General features: G+C 43.1%; 4 protein-coding genes across 4 annotated transcripts; 2 read left to right on the top strand and 2 right to left on the bottom strand.

Annotated features, from left to right (window-relative positions):
• The first annotated feature begins 3,370 nt into the window (after nt 1-3,370).
• On the top strand, nt 3,371-5,235 carry LOC127798442 (flavonol 7-O-beta-glucosyltransferase UGT74F1-like). Its single transcript, XM_052332005.1, has 2 exons — nt 3,371-4,200; nt 4,339-5,235. The coding sequence occupies exons 1-2, from the start codon at nt 3,529-3,531 to the stop codon at nt 5,056-5,058; spliced, it is 1,392 nt and encodes a 463-aa protein (XP_052187965.1). The 5' UTR covers nt 3,371-3,528; the 3' UTR covers nt 5,059-5,235.
• On the bottom strand, nt 5,224-6,966 carry LOC127798441 (flavonol 7-O-beta-glucosyltransferase UGT74F1-like). Its single transcript, XM_052332004.1, has 2 exons — nt 6,167-6,966; nt 5,224-6,029 (listed from the first exon to the last, which is right to left on the bottom strand). The coding sequence occupies exons 1-2, from the start codon at nt 6,812-6,814 to the stop codon at nt 5,280-5,282; spliced, it is 1,398 nt and encodes a 465-aa protein (XP_052187964.1). The 5' UTR covers nt 6,815-6,966; the 3' UTR covers nt 5,224-5,279.
• Nucleotides 6,967-8,210: 1,244 nt separating this feature from the next.
• Nucleotides 8,211-13,902, bottom strand: LOC127798260 (formin-like protein 1). The gene is made up of 4 exons (XM_052331706.1): nt 11,960-13,902; nt 11,674-11,873; nt 9,534-9,778; nt 8,211-9,008 (listed from the first exon to the last, which is right to left on the bottom strand). The coding sequence occupies exons 1-4, from the start codon at nt 13,675-13,677 to the stop codon at nt 8,211-8,213; spliced, it is 2,961 nt and encodes a 986-aa protein (XP_052187666.1). The 5' UTR covers nt 13,678-13,902.
• Nucleotides 13,903-15,261: 1,359 nt separating this feature from the next.
• On the top strand, nt 15,262-26,642 carry LOC127797298 (histidine--tRNA ligase, cytoplasmic). Its single transcript, XM_052330087.1, has 7 exons — nt 15,262-16,758; nt 18,222-18,401; nt 22,257-22,514; nt 23,030-23,164; nt 24,394-24,675; nt 25,211-25,351; nt 26,099-26,642. The coding sequence occupies exons 1-7, from the start codon at nt 15,346-15,348 to the stop codon at nt 26,408-26,410; spliced, it is 2,721 nt and encodes a 906-aa protein (XP_052186047.1). The 5' UTR covers nt 15,262-15,345; the 3' UTR covers nt 26,411-26,642.
• Nucleotides 26,643-26,910: the final 268 nt, after the last annotated feature.

The following is a 26,910-nucleotide window of genomic DNA, read 5'->3' as shown; positions in this document are numbered from 1 at the left end:
GCCTGACGGGACATGCTCACCGACTGAAGCTGCTCCTCAAAATCTTTGTACTGAGCTCGGAGCTTCACGGCAGCAAGAGAAGTCTGTAAAAGAAGAAATGTTAGCTCATTAAAAAAACCAAAGGGGTAGGTTAAGAAACCAAGGTACGAAGAATTCCTACTTACCACCAGGCTGTGACGGGCGACAAAATCACAAAGGGGGATTCCCTTTAACTTCGGGTCGTCAAGGGGCTTGGAGTTCGGACCCAGGAAATCGGGCACGGAATCCAGGAGGGGACCAACAAAGACCCCTCCTGGCAGGGCCTCCACGGCCAGCTCCTTCTCACGGACCCTGACCCGTTTGGCCCTGATATCCTCCCCCTGTTGCAGCTGGTCCGATCTCCGTTTCGAGCTGGCAGCAGGAGCGTCTCGAACCTCCACCGCAACCTCCTTCCCACGGGCTCCACTCGAACCATGGTCTCGGGAGGCAGGTGGCCGATGCCCCAACTGCAGATGAGCTTGCTTTGATTGTTGGGGCTGACGGGGCAGTGTTCTTTGCCGCTGCTCCTGCTGCCCCCCCCCCCGCGACTGCTGGGTTTGCTGCTGCTGGGGGCGTGACTGCGGCTGCGGCTGCTCCGACCTGCCATCCCGCGAGCTATAGCTCGGGGTTATGGAAGACGTAGTGCTCGACCTCGCCCTATGACGCTTCGGTTGGAGGAGCTCGAGATCAACCATATTATCGTCTTGGTCGGCTTCCCCTCTTGAACTGTTCGTCTCAGCGAGCTGTAAGCCGGAAGAGAGAACCTCCGCACCCAAGTCCCTGAAATGATCTCCCTCGACAGTCTCGGTGCCAAGAGGAGGGGCGAGCTCGTATTCGCGAAGTAGCTCGTCCGAAAGCTCAAGAATCTCCGAGCTCGACTCCGCAGCCACAAGTTTGCCAAGGATATCAGTCTCCTCGGCCGATAAAATCGGTTTCTTCCCCCCAAAATCTGCATCAAAACATGAGCAAGTTAAAACAAGCACTCTCGGAACAAAGGAAAGATTCGTGAGAGCTCATCTTCTCTTACCAGGGGTCAGTGCGAAGCTACAATTCCTAAGTAGAGAAAGGGAAGGGCAAGACACGAAGAACCAACTGGACTTATAATCGCCCACGTTGGACTTCCCCTTTGCTTTACCCTGAGGAAGGGCGGCCTTGTACGGAGAAGGACGGGCCGCCAGGTAATACAGCCCGTCCTTGGCATTTTTGAAAGAAAATAAAAATCTTATCAGTTTTGGGGAAGGGAGAGGAAGTTTGTTTATAAGGAATAAAACGGCCAAAGAAGTAAGTTGGGCATACGAATTCGGTGTTAGTTGGAAGGGGGCGAGCTTGACGTCGTTCAAGAGGGCGATAAGGTACGGGGCTATTGGGAACCTAAAGCCAGACTCGAGGTGTTGGGGGCTAATAGCTACGAAATTGGCTGGCGGGTAAGCTGCATGGGAGCTCGATGCAGGGATGTATACTCGGCAGGTCCTGGGGAGACGAAACTCCTGAGCACAAGTCATCACCTCGTGAAGCTTGGCCTTGGACGAGAATCTCTTGAAGACCGCAAGATCAGCAGCGATCTGATCTTGAACCTTCAGCTCGGTTTCCCGAGAGGTCGGGACGGCGACCTCCCTGCACCCCGAGCTCGCACCCCCAAGATTTTGGCCCTCCATAATGAGACAATCTTCGGAGCTCGAAGTGTCGTTTTCTCCTACGATATAATTGCAGTGCTTTTGACCTGAATTTCCACGGTGTTGGTCGGACATCTACAAAGGAAAAGAGAGAACAGTCAGGTCGCAATTCGCGAACCAGACCTCAAGAAACTAGAAGAAAAACCCTAAAACGTCCCCTAGGTCTTCCAGGCCGAGCGCTTCGCAAAAAGGGGTACCGCCTAGGGCGGAGGGGCTGCAGCCGCAAGCCCGGTGTTCCATGAAAAGCTAATCCTAAGGTCATTGGACCCAAAGGCCCAGCAAACGACAAACCGAATCGTGCCGTTTCTCCAAAAATGAGAACGACATCGATCGACGAAGCCAGAGAAACCACCGACGGCTAACCAACGGTGGACGGCCTCACTAGAAGAAGAAGAAAAGTCACGACAAACTTACCTAAAAGCTGCGCTTGACGACTGAATGGGGACTCGTACCAAGCGCCGGACGAGAACGGCAGACGTCTGAAAGCACGGCGATAACGGAGGCCTCGAGAGAGAAAAAACAAGAAAGCAGGGAGGCAAAAGTTTGAGGGAGTTTCAAAATAGCGTGAAAGAAGAAGCGGGTGGACACTCCCCACTATTTATACTGACGGCCTGATCCATCCCAACCGTCGGATCGAATGACGACTTATCACATGCTCGGCATCCGGCGGCCGCACAACAGCTTGTGGGTCCCACGAGTTTAATCATGCGCAGAAATGGGGAGGGGGCGCGCATTAAATGCGCTGCCGACAAAGCGTGCTGCGTGGAACGACGAGACTTAAGGTGATTGGACAGAAGTTGGAGGGATGGAAGAACAGCTGGCACGCGTCAGTTCCCAGCACGAAGATCGTACCGCGAACTGGGGGGCTTATGTTATATGTATTTCCCGCATCACCCCGCATGGGCCAGACTCGGTCCGATAGACCGGCCCAATCACCCAAGGCCAAGAAGGCCCGGACGACCTCGTCAAGGAAGGTCCAGCCTCCATCAAAGACCCGGAACTCGTAAAGCGAGCGTATGGCGAGCTCCCGGTAATCCCCCAACGAGCTCGGAGCAATCGACTAACGAGCTCCGGAAATATCCTCCAGATCGCTGGGCCATCCAGGTCGCTCGCCTAAAATCTCCAGCTCGCATGAGCGGCAAAGCTGCTGAGAAGTCAGAGGTAGGGTCCGATCACTTTATCTGTAACAGCCCATGCCCCTCGTAATGAGGATCCCACTCTCGGTCTTGCGAAGGCGGTAAGAACTATTTGTCCCCCATTATACAAACACTGTATTTTTATATATTATCTAGATTGTAAAAGTCCCTCAAGAAAAATGGAAATAAAGGGGGCCATGAGGGGCAAAGAGGAGGGACAGAAAAAAGAATAATCAGATACCGCCACTCTGGGAGAATAATCAGAGGGCGGCCGTGGACTAGGCATCGTTCTGGCCGAACCACGTAAAAGATTCTGGTGTACACGCTTGGAACTTTGGGGGAGGGGGGGTTTTCTTCCTTCCTTCTCAGTATTTTTTTGGATTGACTCACCGCGGCCCAAAACGAATCACGGTCGGCCGAAATCAAACGTCGACAATAATGAACTTGTAAACAGTGTTACGGCTGGATTAGTCAAACAAGAATCGAGCGCAGAACAGTAGAAAACGATCGACCTAGCCATATTCATCGTCTTTTTTCGTTTCTCAATTCTCAAACAAATTTGTGATCTAAGGAGGTTTCTCTTTTGACTCGCTTGTAATTTTGACCGATGATTTCGATTTTGATTTGGCTTCTTACTCAATCAAACCAATCTTCTATAAATTAAATTAGCCGAGGTCTGTGAAGCTTAATCCGGACCAACAATGGCGGAGAGAATAATGAGAGAGAAAGCTCACTGCTTGGTGTTGCCGCTGCCATTGCAAGGCCACATCAACCCGATGCTTCAATTCTCCAAGCGCTTGCAGAGTAAAGGCGCCAAAGTCACGCTCGTCACCACCCGCTTCATCTTCAACAAAACCATGAACCAGGCCGCCGCCGGCCGCCCCTTCAGCTCCCTCGCCGTCGATACCATTTCCGACGGCTTCGACGACGGTGGCCTGGCACAGGCAGGATCGCCCACCGAATACTTTTATCGTTTTCAGCAGGTCGGATCGGAGACACTGGCGGAGCTCGTGGAGAAGTGCCGGAGCTCCGGCAGCCCGGTGGATTGTATCGTCTACGATCCCTTCTTAACTTGGGCTCTGGAGGTGGCCGGGAATTTGGGGCTGGTGGCAGGTGCCTTTTTCACTCAATCTTGCGCCGTGGATAGTGTATATTTCCATGTTCACAACGGAAAATTGAAGCTTCCGGTTCCAGCTGGGTCGGAGATTTTTCTTCCGGGGCTGCCAGCTCTTCAAGTTTCCGACTTGCCGTCATTTGTTGCCGATCCTGAATCGCGTCCTCTTGCTCTGGAAGTGGCGGTTAATCAGTTCTCCGGTCTCGCCGGAAAACCAGAGTGGCTGCTCTGTAATACGTTCCATAAGCTGGAGGAGGAGGTAATTAGCAATCATTTTAATTTGGATTTGACCTTTGTGTGGGTGCTTTAACTTCTAATATAAGAGGACGTAGTCGCCTTCTCTACAATCAGGATTTAAGTAGAATTCTGTGTGTTTATCTGGTGCGGTTCCTTATAGGTCGTAGATTCGATGTCGAAGATGATGCCACTGAGAACAATTGGACCAACCGTGCCATCCATGTACTTGGACAAGCAACTGCAAGAAGACACAGACTATGGGCTCAGCCTCTTCAAGCCCAACACCGACGCCTGCATGAAATGGCTGGACGAGAGGCCAAACGGGTCCGTTGTCTACGCGTCCTTCGGCAGCATGGCAGTGCCGGGAGCCGAGCAGATGGAAGAAGTAGCATTGGGGTTGAAGGCCAGCAAGAGCCACTTCTTGTGGGTGGTGAGGGCCACAGAACAGGCCAAGCTTCCTGGCAAGTTCGTGGAGGAGACGTCGGAGATGGGGCTGGTGGTTTCATGGTGCCCCCAGCTGGAAGTTCTGGCTCACAGGGCGGTAGGGTGTTTCGTGACGCATTGCGGGTGGAACTCGACGCTGGAGGCGCTGAGCTTGGGGGTGCCGATGGTGGCGGTGCCGCAGTGGTCGGATCAGCCCACTAATGCCAAGTGTGTGATGGATTTGTGGGGGGTGGGGCTGAGAGCTCAGCCTGATGAGAACGGGGTGGTGAGAAGAGGAGAGATAGAGAGGTGCATAAGGGAAGTCATGGAGGGGGAGACGGGGAAAGAGGCTAGAAGGAATGCTGCGAAGTGGAGGGAATTGGCCATAGAAGCTGTTGGTGAAGGCGGAAGCTCTGATAGAAACATAGAAGAGTTCGTGTCCAGTTTGGTTTGCTAGCCTGATAAATGCCATTGCTGTGACAAGTATTGCTTGTTACAATATGTATTTGTAATTTTTTTATTTTTATTTTGAGGCTTCTTTTTCAATGACTTTTCTTAGGGTTACCAAGGCTAGGAAACTAATTACCGATATGGAATATATTATGAAATTTGTTCAAAAAAATTCTTGAAAACATGCAGTTGTATTATCCATGTTGAAGAGACAAAAGACATATTTTGTCAAACCTTTGCATGATATTGACCCAGAGAATACTGAACTAAACTAGAGACGAACTCTTCTATGTTTCTATCAGAGCTTCCAGCTTCATCTACAGCTTCTATAGCCAATTCCCTCCACTTAACAGCATTCCTTCTGGCTTCTTCCCCTTTCTCCCCCTCCATGATTTCCCTTATGCACCTCTCTATCTCTCCTCTTCTCACCACCTTCTCTTCCTCTTGAGCAGCTCTCAGCCCCACCCGCCACACCTCCGCCACACACTTGGCATTGGTGGGCTGATCCGACCACTGCGGCACCGCCACCATTGGCACCCCCAAGCTCAGCGCCTCCAGCGTCGAGTTCCACCCGCAATGCGTCACGAAACACCCTACCGCCCTGTGAGCCAGAACTTCTAGCTGGGGGCACCACGGAACCATCAGCCCCATCTTCGATGTCTCCTCCACGAACTTGCCCGGAAGCTTGGCCTGTTCTGTGGCCCTCACCACCCACAAGAAGTGGCTCTTGCTGGCCTTCAAGCCCCACGCTATCTCTTCCATCTGCTCGGCTCCCAGCACCGCCATGCTGCCGAAGGATACGTAGACAACCGACCCGTTTGGCCTCTCGTCCAGCCATTTCATGCAGGCATCGGTGTTGGGCTTGAAGAGGCTGAGCCCATAGTCTCTGTCTTCTTGCAGCTGCTTGTCCAAGTATATGGACGGCACGGTTGGTCCAATTACCCTCAGTGGCATCATCTTCGACATCGAATCCACGACCTATTTCAAGCAAATAATACAATATAATCTTGATTTGATTACAACCAACAGCACTATTATATTGTATGTATGTGTATAACCCAATACATGGAGAAGCGTGAAAGTCAAGTAGGCGATACAACCAATTTTTTATATACCTCTTCTTCCAATTTGTCGAAGGTGTTGCAGAGCACCCAATCTGCCTTGCTCACGTTCGAGAATTGATTCACGACCACATCGAGATACCGGCGGCAAGGTTCGCCGCCGGTTATAAAACTCGGCAAGTCCGAATCTCGAAGCGGCGGCAATCCGGGGACCAAAAACTCGGAACCAGGTGAAATGGGAAGCTTCAGTTCTCCGGCGTGAAAGCTGTGGTACGCGAAATTGACGGCGCAGGATTGAGTGAAGAAGGCGGTTCCGACCAGCCCCAGCTTCTTGGCGACGTCGAGAGCCCAGGGCATGAAGGGATCGTAAACGATGCAGTCCACTGGGTGGCCGGATCTCCGGCAGCTCTCCACGAGCTCCGCCAGCGTCGCCGACCCGACCTCCCGGAAGCGCGGCAAGTATTCGCCAGGCCTGGCCTGAGTGGGGCCGCTCTCGTCAAAGCCGTCGGATATGGTGGCGATGGAGAAGGGGACGGTGAGGTCTTGCATGGTCGTGGAGAAGACGAAGCGGGTGATGACGAGCGTGGCTTTGGCTCCCTTGTTCTGCAAGCGCTTCGAGAATTGGAGCATCGGATTGATGTGGCCCTGTATGGGAAACGGCAATATCAAGCAATGAGGCCGAATTCCCTTCTCCGACTCCATTATCCTTGTTGTTGAACCAATCTACAAAGCAGTAAAAGCTCGCTCTCTCTCTGTGTCTACTTTCGGTCCCTGTAGATAGGTGGGTGTGTGTGTATATGTTGATGGGTTTCTTCTTGATGTGTAAAACAATGAAAAAGTTGTGATTGTTTCAAACAAACAAAAATGAATAGAAAATGAAGCAGCAGCCAGCAAGCATATGGTATGACGTTGGGGCCTATGGATTTGTATACTAATAATAATATCAAAATCAATCAATATAAATAATAATTAAGGCAAGGCCAACTGGCCTGCGAGTCGGGGATACTTGCTAGCTTGATGCCTCTCTCTCTCTCTCTCTTATTAATATAACAATGAATGGACTTTTGGTGCCGCGTGTGCAGTTCAATTGGTCAAGAAGGGGGTACAAAGTGCCTCCTGGGGTGAATCTTAGACAATGATCGGAGATCGAGTCTCACAAACGGCAGTGTGGAGATACTTCTCTCCAAAGTGAGGGAGACTCCTTGTGCGCGGTGAGCACGGGTCTAACCCCTGCGTCCGATTGAATCACCATGATTAACCCCCACAGTCTATCGAGCCAGGTGTGGGAGGCGCCTGAGATAAGCGTTTCACCTTTTGGACGATGAATGGACTTTTGGACTCCCTCCTCCGTCTTTAATCCTTGTCCTTCCGCCCAATGCTTTCCTTTCCACGTCCTATTATGAGTTTTCTTAAATTTTTTTTTATCTACAATTATTAATTAATAAATTACATTATTTTATATGATAACTTTAAATATAGAGGAAACGGTAATAATATATATATATATATATATATATACTCGCAGACATTGGTCACCAAAAGGAGAATATGCCTGAATAGTGAATAATTTTTAAGCAAAATAACCATTGAAACCCATCTAGTTGGAACTTGGAAGCGTGGCCGTTTGTGTTGTTTATTATTGCTGTGCTGTCCTCCACTCTATATGTTTAAAACAAACACACACATTTGTTTGTTTGCTTGTTTGTTTTCCTGTAAAAGTAGAAAGCACCCCAAATTAAGACACAACTTACACTGTGAAACCTTTTGTCATTTTACTTCTTTCTAAGCTTCCAAAAGCTTCTCCCAGAAACTTCATCGGTCCTCACTACTCACTACACTGTTCTTCTTCCCAACTGAACCTCTCCTTTAATATATATATATCCTTAATATAATATTAAACAATGTCCTAAATCATCTATGTAAATTAACTAAATCTGAAAAAAAAAACAATAAAGAAACTGCCGGCCGGCGGCCACCATCCCTTTCAAGCAAGTCCAAGCTCCCATCCAGCCAAGCCATGGAGCACTCTTTGAGTTTTGGCTAATAGCAACAAAAAATTGTGCTTTGATATGAGAGATCACAAGCAGCAGAAAGGAGATCAGCTTTCTTCATCACAGGAACTGTACTGCCTCCTGACAGGGAATCCGCTAGTGACAGGCTGCTGCTTTATTGGATTAACTGGAACTGGGAATTTATGGGCCGAACTGACTGTCGACTGCTCGTTGGACAATCCAACTTCCCTGCAAACGCGATCGAGAATTGTCAGGAAGTCCCTCACCACAATGAAAATTCTGAAGGGGTGAGCTTCTTCCCTGGCCAAGTTTCCATGGAAGTACTCGGTTATCTCTTTCACTAGTGAAAGAGCAACACTCTCTTGGGCTTGAATCCTTATCATCTGCTCCTCGGCTATTTTCAGGAACCTGTTCATGGACTCTGAAAATATCTGGCCGCTTTCCTCTGACCCCGTCGCTTCATTTAATCTCAAAACCTCTGCAATTTTCCCAATTCCTTTGGAAAGCTTCACTACATCACTGGTAAGCACATCTGAATCCATTGCAGCAGCTTTCTTTACATTTGTGAGCTCTGAACTGAGACCGGAAACAACTTGTAGGCCCAGCTTCCTACACTTGGCACCGTCGTCGAGAGTTGACTTGGCGTCTTGGTTGCCACCAGACAGACGAGCTCCTTCGCTTCTTATTATTTCCTGCACAACAAAATGCAAGAGTGTAGTTTTGCCATCCACACCCTTGATATCAACTAGCTTGAGGAGTGTGTCAAGCTTGAAAGCCTGGGCATCACCCCTGTTGGTCCCAACATTCATGTGGTTCCCAGTCTTCAGCACAGCTTCCAGAAGCTTCAAGAACATCCTGCTGGTCCTGAGTTCGTCACATGCTGCCTGCAAAATTAATAAAAACTTTTAGAAATGTTTGTGTTACTGAAACATTTTCTAAGAATCATTAAGCAATCATTTTCCCAATACTTCTAGTTTTCTCCATGTTAGAACAGCTTCTTAATGTTCGGCAAACGCAGACACTGGACGGTGGATCGCTAGTCAAATAAAGTTTACTGATGATAATTATGACCAAGCATTAGCAATGGGATTTCTCAACAAAAGCTAACATCCAAGAAATTTTTGCCTAGTGGCAATGATTTATATAGCAGGGACAAAAATTCAAGCACCCAAAATATATGTTTAAACAGTAAAAAAACTAAAAGCTAATATTTGAGTGGTTGATTCTAAAAGTTAAAAAGAAGTAAAGTTATGGATCAAAGTGAATGGGCACAAATTTCTACTTTATCTCAAGCTTTTTGAAGGCTTAGATGATGATGTAATTGGCAGGGAAAAAAGTAGAAAGCATCTCAAGTACAAGTAAACAGGGTAAAAGTAGCTAAGCAACTAATTTTTAGGCAATCAATTTACCTCCAGAGTTTCAAATGACTTTTTGAGGTACTCAACCTCAGAACCAAAATTAGCTATGTAGAGCATTGCATCAGCTCTTTCAAATGCAAAAGGAATGTCAAGCACTGCTCTCAGAAATCTCTCTGCAGGTCCAAGCATCAGTGCTGAATTTTCTTTGTACTCTTTCAGTTTCCGTTCTTCCCCCTTGGTGGGAGCCATCTTCAATAAACTTTCAAGACGTTCATTGCCAAGAACATCAGCATTTCCTGCATATAAATGCAAATTGTTTCAGTTATATGCAAGAAGTGTTAGTTATATGCACAAGTGTTGTCAAGTCTGGACGCCTTTAAGAATAATAATTTGAAAAGATTACACTTGTTTTCTTGCAACTAACTAGGAACAAGTAGCATATCAAGTACGTGACAGGTAACAACTGATAAATAAGACAAAAAAAAAAAAGCTCATAAATGTTGGGATTATTCAGATTTGGGCCATCTATTAATGAATACAAGATTTGGATTCTTCTTTCTTGGGTATTATTTCTCTCGCCCTTCCCTCACAGTTTCTTCTTCTTCTCTTTCTTCCTCTCAAAACTCTACTTCTCTCTCCTCTGCATCCGAGAAACAAGATTTGTGTTCTTCTTTCTTGGGGCATCCTTCTCTCCGTTGACTCCTAGCTTTTCTTCATTCTTTTTCTTCCTCCAAAATTATGCTTCTCTCCACAACTCTTCATCTTCTGTCAAAACTCCTTCCTTTTAATTCCTCTCTTATACTCCTATTCTTTCTCATTCTATTGGTGCTACATCAATTTGGTATTTGTATCTTATCCATTTCTTCTCTTCCCTTTCTCTATCTTTCTTCTTGATCTTCTTTCGTCCTTCACCACTAAACCATCCACTGCCAGCCAGCTAGAGGAGACCATGGAGATCATAATGAAACACAACACAGCCACCACTTCTATGTGTACCTTGCAGTCACCATGTTGGAAATTGCTGGTATCAAAACTGCTATCATTAAACAGCCAACTAATCAGCCAAAGCCAATATCTATTACTTCACTATATCAGAAACCATTGCAGGACTTTGAGCATCTTATTGCCAATGAAGTCATCTAGTTGTTGAGCACTACCAAAAATCATTGACATTATTAACCAGCTTGTTTGAATTCATCATCCACCAACTGAAACATCAATCTGTGTGCTTCACCTTCACATCAAACAACACAATACCCTCATTGAAGTCTTCTACATCACTTTTGCCTATTTCTGAAGAGATCCATTTTTCCAATCTCAGATGGTATGAGCAGCAGCACTTCATTTGCTTCCCAAGGAGGGATGTACTTAGCCCAGGGGGAATGATACAAATTGATAATTCCAATTATAACAGATAATTCAGGAACTAGAAGATTAGAAATGTTATGTTCCAATTTTATTTCTTACTTTAATTTAGATTCCTATTTAAGTATAGTTTATGTAAACATATATAAATACCTTACAAGTTCAGAGATTATTCAAATTTGGACTATTGGATTATTGATTATTAAATACAAGACTTGGACTCTTTGTTCTTCCTCAATCACTTCCTCCCAATTTCCGGTTCCCAGTCCCTGGCAACTATTCTCAGTTTCTTCCCCTATCAGATATCCTTCCCTTTAATTCATCTCCTCTATTTATTTTATTCTCTCTCATTCTACTAGTACTACAGCAATTTGGTATCAATCTATTTTCTATTTCTTCTCTTCTTTTTCCCTTTGTTCTTGATCTTCTTTGGCCCTAAACCATAGGGTTTATCCACCTCATACACAGGGCAGTCAGGGTGGGGCTCATAAAGAGAACTCAGATGAAGAATTTCCTTGATTATTAAGCAGAATTATGTGTATAAAAGCAGAGTATTATCTTTACTATCGTTCCAGATAACAACCTAAAAGAAAATGGCATGCTAGGCAATGAACATATTTAGTTGTCCATAAGGCACCTTAGTACAAAGAATCCCATTAAATGATATGCACCTCAGTAAAGAATTATGTAGCTCCAGCACTTTACTGAAAAAATCAATTGAAGACAAAGCAAAAATAAAATTAAGAAAAAAATCAATTCAAGAGAAAAGTAAAATATATACATATATAATTACACAACCAATAAGCAGCCTGCGAATGGAAGCTACCTTCTGAAAGGGCTTCACAAACTTCCTCTATGGTTACATCCAGTGCCCTTAGTGAAATTGCAATGTTTTGCGCCTTCTTCGGATCTAGCACCCTGTTCCCCTGGACTGGTGATAGAAGAAAGGTACGCCGAAATGGTTCCTTAGGGATCGCATTTGGTTTCTTTTCAACGAACAATGTTTCAATCATCTCCTCATTCAATCTGCAACCAATAATACAATTTTCTATTCATGAAACAAAATTAACCAAAATATTATTGTTTTAAGAAAAATAAAGGAAACAACATACTTGAAGGAACTGGATCTTAGCTGATCCCACACGGTCTCACTATCAGAGCTTGCTCTGACTTTATCCCAGTGCAGCTGCTTCAACTTCGGTTTTGGAGCATCCTTGATATTCTCGGCTTTTTCAGAACTGGAGGGCAATTCAGCTGGAGATATTGATGTTGACCTATGAGTAGCAATAGGTCTGGAAGGTATTACAAGAAGTGGTGCTTTCAGACTTGGCTGCCGGACTGCTGGCATTGAAATTGCACTTTCCCAGTATCTTGGAGGAGGAGGAGGTGGAGGACGCGGCGGCGGAGGAGGTGGTGGTGCAACATCTGCTGGCGCCAGCTGCTGAACAGTACTTTTGATTCTAGACACAGTTTCAGCATTTGGAATTGAACCCTTGGATATTCTTGTTGATGAATCCTGGGTTTTCCCCAAGGGTCTCTCCGGGGAGGACCATGAAGACAGTGATGGAGATCGAGAATTCATCTCATTAACCAATTGATTCAGCCTGCTTGTGCTAATTGTTGCCAGGGAGACTAGATTTTGATTCGAAAAATTAGATGCCCTAGGAGACGAATCTAGGGTTGTCTCCAAACGTGTTTCTGAGGAGGACAAAGAAGACATTGGTGGCGACCGAGAAGTCTTATTCGGAGAGTTTGCACTTTTATTAGACCCATCTGATAGCCTTGGGGATGACTCTAGGCTTGTCTCTGAATCTCTTTCTGGCGATGATGAAGAAGGCGGCGACGGCGACGGAGAACTCTCCACATTAGCATTTTGGGCCAGAACAAGCCGTGACGGCGGCGGGGGAGCAGTCTGAACTGCCGCCGATACCGGTGATTTTGGCCTTGAGCTTAATGGACTCAAACTTACTTGTGGAGAAATGCTTGCCGATGCTGACCGGGCCGGGGAGCCAGAATTCGAAGATGAGTACAGAGACGAACTCGATTCACTACTCTTGACATCAAAATTCTCCGCTGTTACACCGGCAAACGCCCTCCTTGAGGCCGATCCGGTTCCAACCGAGCTCTCGCGGCCACCCGAAGACCCTCTCACGGAGTAAAATTCCTCGTTCTCAGAGCCTAAATCAGCATTTGCATAATTCAGCCGGAAACTCTGCAGAGAAAACGAGGGCAGTGGGTGGAGCTCCGGCGACTCTAACTTCCTTCTCGAGTTCACTTCGCCACCATTAGAATTGACAAGGCTTCCCGCGTAAAGAAACTCGGGGCTACCGGGAGGCGATCTTCCCGGCCTCTGAAGGCCATCAGCGTGAACCACTCTGTTAGTGCCATCCGATCTATTACTCGTCTTCCCATCGGTAAAACTCCGGCGGCGGAGGTGGAGAAACAAACAAACGACGACGAGGAGCGCGGCGGAGAGGGAAAGGGAAACTGCGAGGGCTACAAGCTTAGAAGAGACGGATTTGCGTTTGGGGGATTGCGGGAGGGCAGGGACGGAGGTGTCGGCGGAGGGAGGCTGCGGGGGAGGCGCCGAAGGTACGGTCGGGAAAAAGGGGGGCTGGTTGGGGGTTAAAATCCAAAAGGGAACGTCGCCGCCGGGATGTTGAGGGGATGGCGGCGGAGAATCCTGCGGGAAGAATGGCTGGTGGAGCTCCCGGCGGGTGTGGGCTGCAATGGCGGCGGTGGAGGATAAGGAAACGGGTGCGCACGATAAACAGACGATGAGGAGGAAGAAGAAGAAGAAAACGGTAGAGACGGGGAAGAAGGCGAGCATTTTTTCGTGAATGGCCTATCTAGAGAAGAGAGGGAGAGAGATAGCACGTGTGGGGCTACGGCGGAGTAAATGCAGAAGAAGCAGCCGTTGGTCGGTGAAGAGAGAGAGAGAGAGAGAGAGATCTGCATTGGGAGAAGCGTGAAAAAGGCTGAAGCAAGCAGCGAGTGAGATTAGAAAGAGAGAGAATAGATTCTTCTCCGGTGGTTTGAACTCTGTTTGTTCCAGCTAAGACATAAGGCCCTGTTTGGCTGAGGGACTCGGAGACAGAGTCAGTGCCGGTTGTGTCACGGTCCGTGACAAACACTACTCAAGCACACCCTAGGGATTTCCAGTTTTTTTTCTTTTTCTTACTTTCTAACTACTACTCTGACTTGAGTTGACTTACTATTTAAATGACATCTTCTATATATATCGCAACATATTCTTTCTTTTGTCTATTAAAACTTTAATTCTGTGCGTCTCTGTTTATTTATTTATTAATTAATTATAATTAAAAAATTTATATTTATCATTAATTAATAAAAATAATATACTACCTAAAAAAAAAAAAAGATGTACCTTTTATCATTATTGATCTCAGTATTACCCTTCATAAAGAAGTTTCACTTTTTTTTTTTTATTTTGCATTCAATTGTTTGATACTATATTGTGTTTAATTTTAATTTTAGTTTTGTAATTTAATTCTTTATTAAAATTTTTATAATTTATTTAATTACAACTAAGTTTACTATAAATAAGTCTGTCTTCTTTTTATTTTAAGTGTTGTATGGCGTGACACATAACAGCAAGTTAGTTGATATTAGAGATGGTAAAATGGGCTTGGCCTGGCACCGGGCTAGGGCCAGCATTTTGCTGGCCCATTTAAGGCCGGGTCGATTTGGTTCGACCCGCTTGGCCTGGCGGGCCAAATGGTGGCGGGCCGGGCTAGCCCGCTTGGCCCACTAATCGGCCACACAACTCTCCCAATAGTCCTTGCCTTCACCCTCTGTCTCGCCTTCGCCCTCGTCTTGCCCTCTTCTCGCCCTCTGTCTTGCCCTCGCTCGTCGGTCGCCGCCCTCACTCGCCCTCGCCCTCGCCCTCACCCTCGCCCTCACCTCGCCCTTTGTCTTGCCCTCGCCCGCGCCCCTCGCTCTCAGTCTCTGGACAAGTTGGGTGGCCCGTTTGGCCCGCGGCCCGTGTAAGGTCGGGCTAGGGCCAGTAATCTGCTGGCCCGTTTTTAAGCGGGCCGGCCCGACCCGATCCGTTTGTCATCTCTAGTTGATATAATAATTATTTTAAAGACAATAATTTGTTGTGATTTGGATGACTATAAAATAAAATAAAACACCTTAAATTAAAATTAATCGACATATATATCATTGAATGTAAATGTGAATGTGAATGACGTAACCTCAAAACTAGCGAGCCAGGCAGGCAATATGATTCGGGAATCTATCCACTCTTTCTATACACAACCCACTCTTCTTTTCGACCATAGGCCACACCCAACCGTGGGGTGGGTCCGTTCCAAAGTGGCCTGAAAACACCGGGTCGGGTGAACCCGAGATCCTTCCATGGGGCGGGGCCTTTCTTTCTCTCTTTGTCCTCTCGAATCTCAATATATGCCAAAAACCCTAGTGTGGCTAGCACCCTGCCTGTTTGGGGCTGCTCTGTTCGTCGGCGACTGAAATGGCGGCAGAGGGCGACGAAGTGCTTGTCATAACGGTTGGCGGAAAAGGCAGCGCTCTCTCCTCAGCCTCCGTCTTCGCCGTCGCCAACGGCGTCGCTCAGGTTCGCATCGACTCGTCCGCCCTCGATAGGCTGGGCTCTGCTTCTCCTCCTCCTCCTCCTCCTCCTTCCGCCAAGTTCAAGTTTTCGCTTCTCAAGGATCTGTCCACGGTAGAAGCCAGGGCTTCTCTCCTCCTTTGTTTGAACAAGCTATTGCTCGCCGCCTCCGCTGGCGGTGGTATTCAACCCTTCCTTCCCCTTCTCATCCCCGATTCCCTTAACAACACGTCTGATTCTCAAGCTGCTATCGATTTGGATCATGAATTTGATGTCACTCCGGAGGAACTCCATGTCCTGGAGAAAACATTATTTGCCCTGGATGGCATTTCGGCAATTTTGGACCACCGGTCGTCGGCCCTCTGCTCCATAGCCGACGCGGCGGCAGCTCTATCTTGCGAGGCCTCTGGTGCCGATGTGTCTGCATTTAGTTTGGTCGACTCGGGCGGCGATGCCTCCGCTGCCAATAAGGACGAGATTGGCGTCGCCGGTGACTTGAAGGTTTTCCTTAATGGCTCCAAATTGCTGGGCAAGCTCGCGCCCCAGGACTCCGTTTCCGAGATTCCTCAGGTTCATGGTTCGTTTAGGGAAATTGCGAGGTTAGTGCACTTGAGGACGAGGGTAGAGTTGAATTCGGCTCCAGTTATTGCTGCTAAAGCCGGCAAGGGTGGTTCCACTAGTGGTGGAAATGCCAAGGCACTCGCCACGGCTTTCTCATCTCAAGCTGTGGCCCTTAGGCATTTGGGCACAAGTAGCCGGTCTCGTGCAAAACTTAACATTGATGTAATTAGCAATGCTGATCTCCGGTCTAGTTTATTGAAACTATTCGATAGGGACTGCCATGAGGTTGATAATTTGGGAAACTTATCCATGTCCATATCCCAAGCGGGTTTTAAGGGAGACTATATTAAGTTCTTTCACGAGCTTAATCGTTTATCAGAAATGGTGTGGAAGATTTTTTCCTGGGAAGTAGCAACAGCTTTTGTTTCCCTTGAGGGGAGTGAATATGTTGAAAAGCTTCAAGGTAATGCTGCTCCGAAGGGAGAGATGAACGGAGAAAGAGTGAAAGCCGATAAGAAGAGCGAAAAGAGAAAGAAGGTTTCAGGAAAAGGAACTTCTGTCTTGATACAGTTTATTAAGGATAGATTGCAGAGTGGGGGAGTCGAGGCAGTTGACGCTTTGTACCTACCTGAGAAATGGGTACACGACATTCTCTTGCTATTTGACCTAAAGCAATCAGGTTTTTCCAGTCTGTTGAAGAAAGTGAAAGACATTGTTGAAAGCAATGAAAGCAGAAGACTTCCCAAGCTTCCAAAGGTAGTGAAGTTTTCATGATTTTTTCACACTTCAGGTCAAACTCACTCTTTTATGTGTTATTTTCTTTGTAATCAAAAGTGTACCCCTCCATACTACAGAAAAAAGCTCCCTTCCTTTGCCTCCCCCTCACACGCACTTACATACATATTGGAGCATATTAGCATAGCATAACTAGCCTTTTTTTTGTGGCCAATTTTATTAAACATTAACATTGTTTGTTCTATACATCGACTGTATTAAAATTTTTTCACCATGGACTTTATGCACAGTAGCAAAGTGCAATCCAATTGTTGAGGTAGGTTCGTGTTAGTCCGCTTCGTTTTGCTTAAATTTGGTTAAAAAATGTTATGGTTTGTGTAGATTTATCAATTTTGCAATTGTTATAGATGGGCATAGAATTATTCTTAGATTGAGTATGTTAGGTTTGGTGCTTTTGGTATGGCTTTGGGTGAAATGGTAACTGCTGGCTGCATGCAATAAATGCTGCTTTGGTGGGAGTAACCTTTGAAATTAAATTTGGACAAGCCTGTAAGATTTTTACTTTTTCACCTTTTTCTTTAGTTACCCTAATATAAGCTATGGAAAATGCAGGAATTTGTGTCTGCAATTTTTTTTTTCTTTTGTCTTTTTCTTCCACCTGAAGCAATTTGATAATGCATAACCTACTGACGTCATTTTTAATAAAACATTTTATTTGAGGACATGTTAATGGTGGTTTTTTCAGTAATTTCAGTTTTGTTATTCTCATATGAATACAGGTTTTATTTGGAGTGTTGTAGACCAGTCCTAGATTTTAGGGCACTGTCTAGGTCTTGACTCTGATATATGAACTTGAGTGCTCAAACATCAACTTTAATTTGGCTTTGGTTTGAGGCACCGTTGTCATAAATGACAACTGAACAGAGCCAATTCAAGCCCTCTGTCGTATGATTGCAGGGTATTGTGGTGTATAGTTGTTGTACAATATGCTCTATAAGGGCTGGAGTTCTCATTTATGGGTATGTGAGGGATGGTAGAGTTCAACTTTACTTAATTGTGTTTGTACCATGTCTTAGCAAGGAGTCCAAGAACTAAATTATCACAAATCAGCTTCTTCTGAAATGGTGTAACAAATATATAATTCTAGAAGATAAAAATGTTTTCCATAGGGGGTGACGGTGGTTGGGCTGTTGGTCATAAAATTTTGAATTCTTTTTTTGGGGAGATAAGTGCAAAAGAAATACTAAAATGCCCTACAACCATTAAAGAGCCAATGAGGTGGGTAGGAATACTAAATCTTATTTAGGCATACCAAAATGTCTATAGGTTGACTAGCTTTTCATTGTCCAGTTTCTTTTATCTAGTATGCTTTTGTATAAAGTTGTTATTTATTTTGTTCCTTCTTGATTAATCCTAGTCCAGGTCTTTTCAAACTACTAACCTTGCAGCATTTTTATATTTATCATTGTTTTGATATACATTAGGGTACTCGTGATTTTGCAAAAGAGCAAATGGCCATAAGGGAGAAAGCATTCTCAATTATAACGGAAGTTTTCAAGAGGCATGGTGCCACTGCCCTGGATACTCCTGCCTTTGAATTGAGAGAAACTTTGATGGGAAAGTATGGGGAAGATTCAAAGTTGATTTATGATCTTGCTGACCAGGTAAAATATGTTTAGCTCAAGACTTAAAGTGAAATTATATTATTGAGGTTTCTAATGGTTATATTATTGAGGTTTCTAATGGTTGCAGGAATCAGGGTCTGGCACTTTTTCGTTTCTCAAGTATAATTCTGATTTTTAAGAGCATTGCTAATTGACTTTGATCTCTTGGATCATGTGGAATGTGTGTTAAGTGAGCTGTTAGTGGCTGTTAATTGGGCTGTACATTGCTGCTCTTAGCTCTCTTCATGGGTTCTGCTTTTGTTTCCTTGTTCAAGTTAAATGCTGTGTACATCCGATGGCATTTTTGAGAGAGTGCTTGCATGTCAGAGGCAAGAGTAATTGGTTGTGGATGCATGATTATCAAGAGAGAACTTACTAGAATGGATGTTTCTGTATTACAATTTATATTCATATACAGGATAGCTGGTAGAACTTGAGTTAATGAGTATATAATTAAGTGGAATCTAATAAGTGATTATGATGTGATAATTCGGGGAAGGGTTACAACTTACTATGCTAGAATTTTTTGACTGTTGATACTCTTTCTTCAATCTTCATATTTCCAAGTTTCTAGATGATCTATTCTTGTATATAATACCTGTCAGGAAGTGGTAAGTGACGATATATGCACATCTCAATAATAATGGAAGAGGCCTTTTTCAAATTTTTTAAATATTTAGTAAGTAAATATCAAATCCAAAGTCAAGGCCAAAAACAAAATCATAAATTAAGGATTGGGTCATGGAACATAGGAACATTAACAGGCAAAGCTATGGAAGTGATGGATGTGATGATTAGGAGAAAAATTAATATTATGTGCCTTCAAGAGACGAGATGGGTAGGGAAAAAAGCAAAAACTTTATCAGAAGCTGGATATAAAATATGGTACACAGGAACTGATCGAGCGAAAAATGGAGTGGGGATTATTATGGATAAAAGCTTAATAGATGAGGTAGTGGATGTAAAGAGAATAGGGGATAGGATTATTATGGTGAAGATTAGTCTAGGAAGAATGACTATGAATATCTTTAGTATATATGCACCACAAGCGGGGTTAGGTGATGAGATAAAAGCAAAATTCTGGGAGGACCTAGAGGGACTCATACAAATGATACCAAGAGGAGAGAAAGTGATTATAGGAGGTGACTTAAATGGGCACGTGGGTAGAGACGGAAGCGGATATAGAGAGGTACATGGAGGGTATGGATTCGGGGAAATTAATAATGAGGGTAAATCTATCCTAGATTTTGTTATGGCATATGGGCTCATTATAACCAATACTAGGTTCAAAAAACGGGACGAACACTTAATCACATATAAAAATATCACCTCAAGCACCCAAATAGATTACTTCCTCATGAGACAAGAGGATCGGTTATGTTGTAGGAATTGTAAGGTGATACCGGGAGAGTGTTTGACTACTCAACATAGACTTCTAGTTCTTGACGTCCAAGTAAGAAATTGGAAGAGAAAAAATCACATAAAACAAAATCCAAGAATCAGGTGGTGGAATTTAAAAGGGGAGAAACAACTAATCTTCAAAGAAAAATTAAGAGGTAGAAGGGAATGGAATGGAGAAAGACAGACAAACTAAATGTGGAAAGAAATGGCTAATGCTCTGAGAAGCACGGCAAAGGTAGTTCTTGGAGAAACAAATGGTGGAGCCCCTAACCTTAAGGAGTCTTGGTGGTGGAATAAAGAGGTACAATTGAAAATTAAAAATAAGAAAACTTGCTATAAGGCGGTATATCAATGCAACAATGAAGAAAATCAAAAAAATTATAAAGAAGCAAAAAAGGCAGCAAAAAGAGCTGTTAGTGAAGCAAGGTCAAAAGCATATGAGAATCTATATAAACGACTTGATACAAAAGATGGAGAAAGGGATATATATAAATTAGCTAAAGCAAGAGAAAGAAAAACACGGGATTTAAATCAAGTGAAATGCATAAAAAATGACAATCAAAATGTTTTAGTAAATGAGGGAGCGATTAAGGAGAGATGGAAGGAGTATTTCACAAAATTATTCAATGATGGTGGTGACACAAGAGTTAGATTGGGACATCTTAGTAACTCCGAAGGGAATGTGAGCTATACATTCTATCGACGCATAAGTTCAAATGAAATAAAGCAAGCATTAAAAAAGATGAAAAATCATAAGGCAGTGGGACCAGATAATATACCAATAGAAGCATGGAAATGCATAGGAGAAGAGGGCATCTCCTGGCTAACGCAACTATTTAACGCCATCCTTAAATCAAAAAAGATGCCAGATGAGTGGAGGAAGAGTACTTTGGTTCCTATATACAAGAACAAAGGAGATGTTCAAAACTGTGAAAATTATAGAGGAATTAAGTTAATGAGTCATACCATGAAACTCTGGGAGAGAGTAATAGAGCAGAGGCTCAGAAAGGAAACAAAGGTGTCAGAAAATCAGTTTGGTTTCATGCCTGGTAGGTCAACAATGAAAGCTATATATTTACTGAGGCGTCTAATGGAAAGGTATCGAGATCATCAGAAAGACCTACATATGGTGTTTATAGATCTAGAAAAGACCTATGATAGGGTCTCTAGAGAAGTATTATGGAGGGTTTTAGAGAAGAAAGGAGTCAAAATAGCCTATATACAAGCCCTTAAGGACATGTATGGTGTAGAGACAAGGGTCAGAACATGCGGAGGGGATACTGAACCATTTACAACTACAATAGGACTGCATCAAGGTTCTGCACTAAGCCCATACTTATTTGCCCTAGTAATGGATGAACTCACTAAAGATATTCAGATAGATGTGCCATGGTGTATGCTATTTGCAGACGACATAGTGTTGGTGGATGAAACAAAAGAATGAGTGAACACTAAGTTTGAATTGTGGAGAAACAATTTAGAATCTAAGGGATTTAAATTAAGTAGAAAGAAAACAGAATATATGGAATGCAAATTTAGTAAAAATGCAAGAGTGGATGATGTTATAATAAAATTAGAAGACCAAATCTTACAAAGAAAAGACCATTTTCGATATTTGGGATCAGTGATTCAAAAAGATGGAGAAATCCACAAGGATGTCGCACATAGAATTAAGGCAAGTTGGCTAAAATGGAGAAATGCATCGGGGGTGTTATGTGATGATAAAATCCCATTAAAATTGAAAGGAAAATTTTATAGGACAGCTATAAGACCAGTCTTGCTGTATGGCTCAGAATGTTGGGCAGTCAAATACCAGCATGAGCAAAAGACGAGTGTAGCGGAGATGAGGATGTTAAGATGGATGTGCGGACATACAAGAAAGGATAAAATTAGAAATGAAGTTATTCGTAATAAGGTAGGAGTAGTGCCAATCGAGGAGAAGATGAGAGAGACTAGACTAAGATGGTTTGGTCATGTGAGAAGGAGATTAAGAGACGCTCCTGTGAGGAGAGTTGATGAAATGGAACAATTAGTCACAAAAAGAGGTAGAGGTAGACCCAAGAAGACTTTGGGAGAGACATTAAAATTTGATATGAAATATATGAATCTAAATGAGGATATGACAAAAGACAGAAATATATGGAAGTCTAGAATTCATGTAGCCGACCCCACATAGTGGGATAAAGGCTGGATATGTTGTTGTAGTAAGTAAATATCAAATTGAATAACTTCACTTAGTGGTATTAAGACTTGTGATTGTTATTGTTGTTGTTTTTTTTTTATCAAATTAGATGTAAAAGTGCTCTATTTAAAGTCCTATTTGGATTACTATTCCAGAAGCTTGAAAGAAAAGTTGCCATGTAATGATCAAGTATGTAGTTCCTGGTATGCATGTGTACGTGATTGCACATAAAAGATTGGCTAACCTTTTCTCCTGAATTGTTTGCTGGACAGGGTGGGGAGCTTTGTTCATTGCGGTATGACTTAACTGTCCCGTTTGCTAGATATGTGGCCATGAATGGTATTACATCATTTAAAAGGTATCAGATCGCAAAGGTTTATAGAAGGGATAACCCTTCTAAGGGAAGGTATCGTGAATTTTATCAATGTGATTTTGATATTGCTGGTCAATATGAGATGATGGGCCCAGATTTTGAGGTCATAAAGGTTATGACTGAACTGTTGGATGAGCTTGATATTGGTGATTATGAGGTATTTTGCTGTCCTGATCATGCTATTGGCTGTATTGTTTATATTTTTGGGTCACCCATTTTGACATAATGGGTATGGCTTTAGTATTTGGCTGGTGAAATGGAAGTAGCATTGCAAAAACATGGATAATATACATGTTTTTGTTCACGTTTAGCAGTGATGATAGATGCATGACGTTGACTTAAAATAAAGAAAAAACTTAATAGATGTAAGATATGGCTTATTAAGAGGATGGCTTAGAATGATCAATTATCCTCAAGACTGTTGATTCTTTTTTTTTTTATACATAGAAAATAAGTGAAAATGTCCACACTAAGACTGCTTTTTGATGCTCAAGATTCTTCTTGTCGAATCATTTTTTTGCACTCAGATTAGTGTGTGTGCTGTTACTCATTAAAACAACTCCATTCATGTGTATTTACCTATAATCATATTTGAATTTCTGTAAAGTGCCCTCCTGCATAATACTTATTTTTATTATCATTTAAAAGTTATTTCTTTGTCTATTTTTGCAGATAAAATTGAATCATCGGAAACTCCTTGATGGCATGCTGGATATTTGTGGAGTGCCGGCTGAGAAATTTAGAACTATATGTTCTAGTATTGACAAGTTGGACAAACAATCATTTGACCAGATTAAGAAAGAAATGGTGAGAACATTTATCTTCCGTTGAATCTGCAGTTCTCTACTGAAAACAATTCATGGAGGAAGTTACGGACTATCCAGGTCCATGTGGATGTTTCCTTGGGGGAAGGGGGGGGGGGGGGGGGTTGCTGGTTTCTTACTTTATCCCAACCTAATTCAACTAAGCTTTTTATCAGGTGCTTGGGAAAAAGTTGCACAGGTCTTTATTCTTCTTTTCTGCTCTATCAAGGACCATACTCTTTGTTAATCCACTTCGTGGAATGTGTTTCTTTATCATCTTCACCCAATTCCTATTAGCCTTCCCAAGCATTATTTCATCTTTCCACTCTGCCAAGGATCATACCCTTCATTAATTTGCATTTTAGCATCTGTTTCTTTATAACTTCATCCAAGTCCATTTAGCCTCCCCGCTCAGCATTACACTGTCTGGGTATGGTTACTATTCTGAACTGGGGTATTAATTGATTTCTTTGTTCTAGGTGTCCAAACCAACCTAATCGATTTTCCTTTCTTACTATAGTATGTAATAATTGTATCATCTCAGGAATAAGCTTATACAATTGTTAATAGAATCCTCCCAATTTGCCTCCTTCCATAGTTGAGATAATCCTGAGCAACATTGAGTAAGAAATGCTAAAGTGAATATTGGTTACATGATAGAATCTAACATTCTCCGTCAGATGATATGTTGTGGTATTCAACTTTTAATGCTATTGTAGTCCACTGAGATGGCATTGAATTAGTCATTGATGGCTAGTCTGTTTTTTTAAAACAAATATATATATTTTCTCTTGCTTTTGTGGTATTTGTTTTGTGATCCAATATCTAAAAAACTGGTATATGTATACACACATGAGGAATGTGTGATCCAATATCTTATTTTGAATACTCGTGTACTGTAAGTTGCTGTACATTATTTGCTTCTATAGATTGATTTGCAGAGGTCTAGGACTTGATTAATATGACAAAGGCGGTTGGATGCTTGTATTTCTTGTCAAATTAGTTGATGAATACAACTTCAGTTACTAACATCGCTAGACGCCCCAAGCAATTTAATTGTAGCTTATTAGTAGAAAGCTTATGTTTTTTTGTTATTGGCATGGTGAGCAATAATAACTGTTTTAGCCAATGTACTTTGCGAGCATGTCCTCAGTACATTTCCAGTTATTGTTGGAATCTTAATAGTTGTTGCAGGGAGCTTTACTTATAAATTTATGTTTCTCTATGTAAAAGGTAGAAGAGAAGGGCTTAACTGCTGAGACAGCAGATGCAATTGGCAGTTTTGTCAAGGAAAAGGGGGCCCCTTTGCAACTTTTGTCTAAGCTTAAACAGGAAGGAAGCAAGTTTCTAGAAAATGAGGGATCTCTTGTTGCACTGAATGAATTGGAGATTTTATTTATGGCATTGGAGAAATCAAAGTGCATTGACAAAGTAGTTTTTGATTTGAGTCTTGCTAGAGGTCTTGATTACTATACTGGAGTCATATATGAAGCCGTTTTCAAAGGGGCAACACAGGTAAAGCTTTGATTTAGCTACTAAATTTTCTTTACATGTTGACTACCAATTAGCTAAAACTTTATTACTTGTTCAACCTTTTATTTTAGACAAGGATATTATTAAGTCTAGCCTGTGGGCAGTCTAAGAACCTCTTCCCTATTGCTGCCAGCATCCCCAGTTCCTTATATGATTACCAATTACTGAGACCTGCCTACCTAAATTGCTCTGTATGCTCCAACCTCCAGCCTCTGATAACAATATGACAAGAAGGTAGTGTAGTTTTTCGTTAGTAGGTTTTATGGTTGTACACTTGTACTAGTACACTCATAGACTTCTACGGCAGTCGATTATTTCTGGATTGTTCTAGTGCACTCTTATACCTTTGTGTGCAGTCGAATATTTCTGTTGTTTCCAGTTAGATTTTTAAGTTTAAATGCAATTGTAAGAGTTGTAGTGAAGATAACCGTGTGTTCCACTTCCCTGCCTTTATCATCCTCACATGTTTGTGTGAAACTATTGTGTCTTAACTACTCCAGCTTGTGCATGTCTTCAGGTTGGTTCAATTGCTGCTGGTGGACGATATGACAATCTTATAGGCATGTTTGGTACAAAACAAGTTCCAGCAGTTGGTGTTAGTCTAGGAATAGAACGAGTGTTTACAATAATGGAGCAGCTTCAGAAAGACCAGAATCAGGTAATAATCAAACATGTTCTTCTAGTTAATGTACGTATAGCTTGCACTGTATAGTAATACTGTCTCGTATTACTTATCCAATAACAATCATAATGGTGCTCCATCAGATTAATGTTCCGCTGTTGGCTTTGCTACATTTTCTGTGAAGAAGTAGCTAGAACATGTCACCTCATCCTACATTTTTGGGTTTGTGTGTGTGTGTTGGGGGGGGGGGGGGGGGAAGACTGGCAATAACTATGATGTTGTTCCCTCCTGAACGAGATAAGCCTTTGTGTGTGTGCGTGCTGCTATATGTTAGTGGTATATACATATGTCCTGGTATCTTGAAAGTTGCTGATATATATAAGAGACATTATCATTATCATGACCAATAATTGACTGTTGATATCGAAGGTACTGAAAAAGAAAATACTGCTATTAATTTTATTCGTTTTATGGTTGGTTGGACATCATGCATGAAATATTGTCCTAGTTACAGAAAAAAAATATATATATATATATATTGTCCACTCCGAAACCTGCCTGGAAAAAGTACAGAGTCGCATGTTGCTCAACTGCCACGCTCTTTCCTGGCCTCTTTCATCAGTAATCTGTTCCTTTTGGTATGGCGTACCATTGTAGACCTCATAGTTCTGTTAGTATTTAGAAAACCAAATTTCTTTCTGTAATTGAGTAATTATGCAACATAAATGGGAACTTGATGATCTTAAATGTTGGGATGAGACTGAAGTTCCTGTTGTTTGGTAGGCTACCCGAGCTACCGAAACTCAAGTACTAGTCGGCATTCTGGGGGATGACTTGTCGCTTGCTGCCGAACTGGTAAGTGGACTGTGGGACGCCAGATTGAAAGCAGAATACGTCGTCAGTAAGAGAGTGACGAAGCACATCGAGCGCGCCAAAGCTTCAAGAATCCCATGGATGGTACTAGTGGGCGAGCGGGAACTGAAGGAAGGAATTGTGAAACTGAAAGATGTAGAGGCAGCCAAAGAAGAGAAAATTCCCAGAGAGAAACTCGTCGAGGAGCTTCGGAAACGCTTAAGCAGCAGCTCATCACCATGAAAATCAAGCTCGTGTCATCAAGGTTCTAGCAGTCCATTGTTCATTGTTGCGTACCTATACAATTTACTTCTAGAGATGTAACAAAGCCTGTTAAATATTGTACAAGATGCTGCGAGTGAAGAAGACCACAATGTGCTTATTTTGGGTTTAACCAGGGTAACAAGTTTATTCTTTTCTTATTGTTTGGCACTATGGAATTGGAATGTGAAGTCCAATGTTTTGAGTTCGGAATTAGAAATGCGCGTTCCGGGCAGATCTAATATTGAATAATTTAATCCGGATTTCCAAATTAGCATATGTAAAGTTAAAGAGTTTTGAGTTTAAGAAATAAGTAAAGGTTGGTAATGTGTACAAAAATAATGTGTTCGTAATAGGGGCGGCGGCGTGGTTTATCACATGAATAATGCTACTTGTAGAGAAAGGTTTATCAAAAATAATAATTTATTTTTGAATTACTTTTTGGTCATTTTCTCTTCCCTCCCCCCCCCCACCCCCCAACA

Source organism: Diospyros lotus, chromosome 3 (genome assembly GCF_014633365.1).
Source record: "Diospyros lotus cultivar Yz01 chromosome 3, ASM1463336v1, whole genome shotgun sequence".
Classification (NCBI taxonomy): Eukaryota; Viridiplantae; Streptophyta; class Magnoliopsida; order Ericales; family Ebenaceae; genus Diospyros; species Diospyros lotus.
The sequence above is the reverse complement of the archived record's forward strand: the minus strand, read 5'-3'. Positions and strand labels throughout refer to the sequence as shown.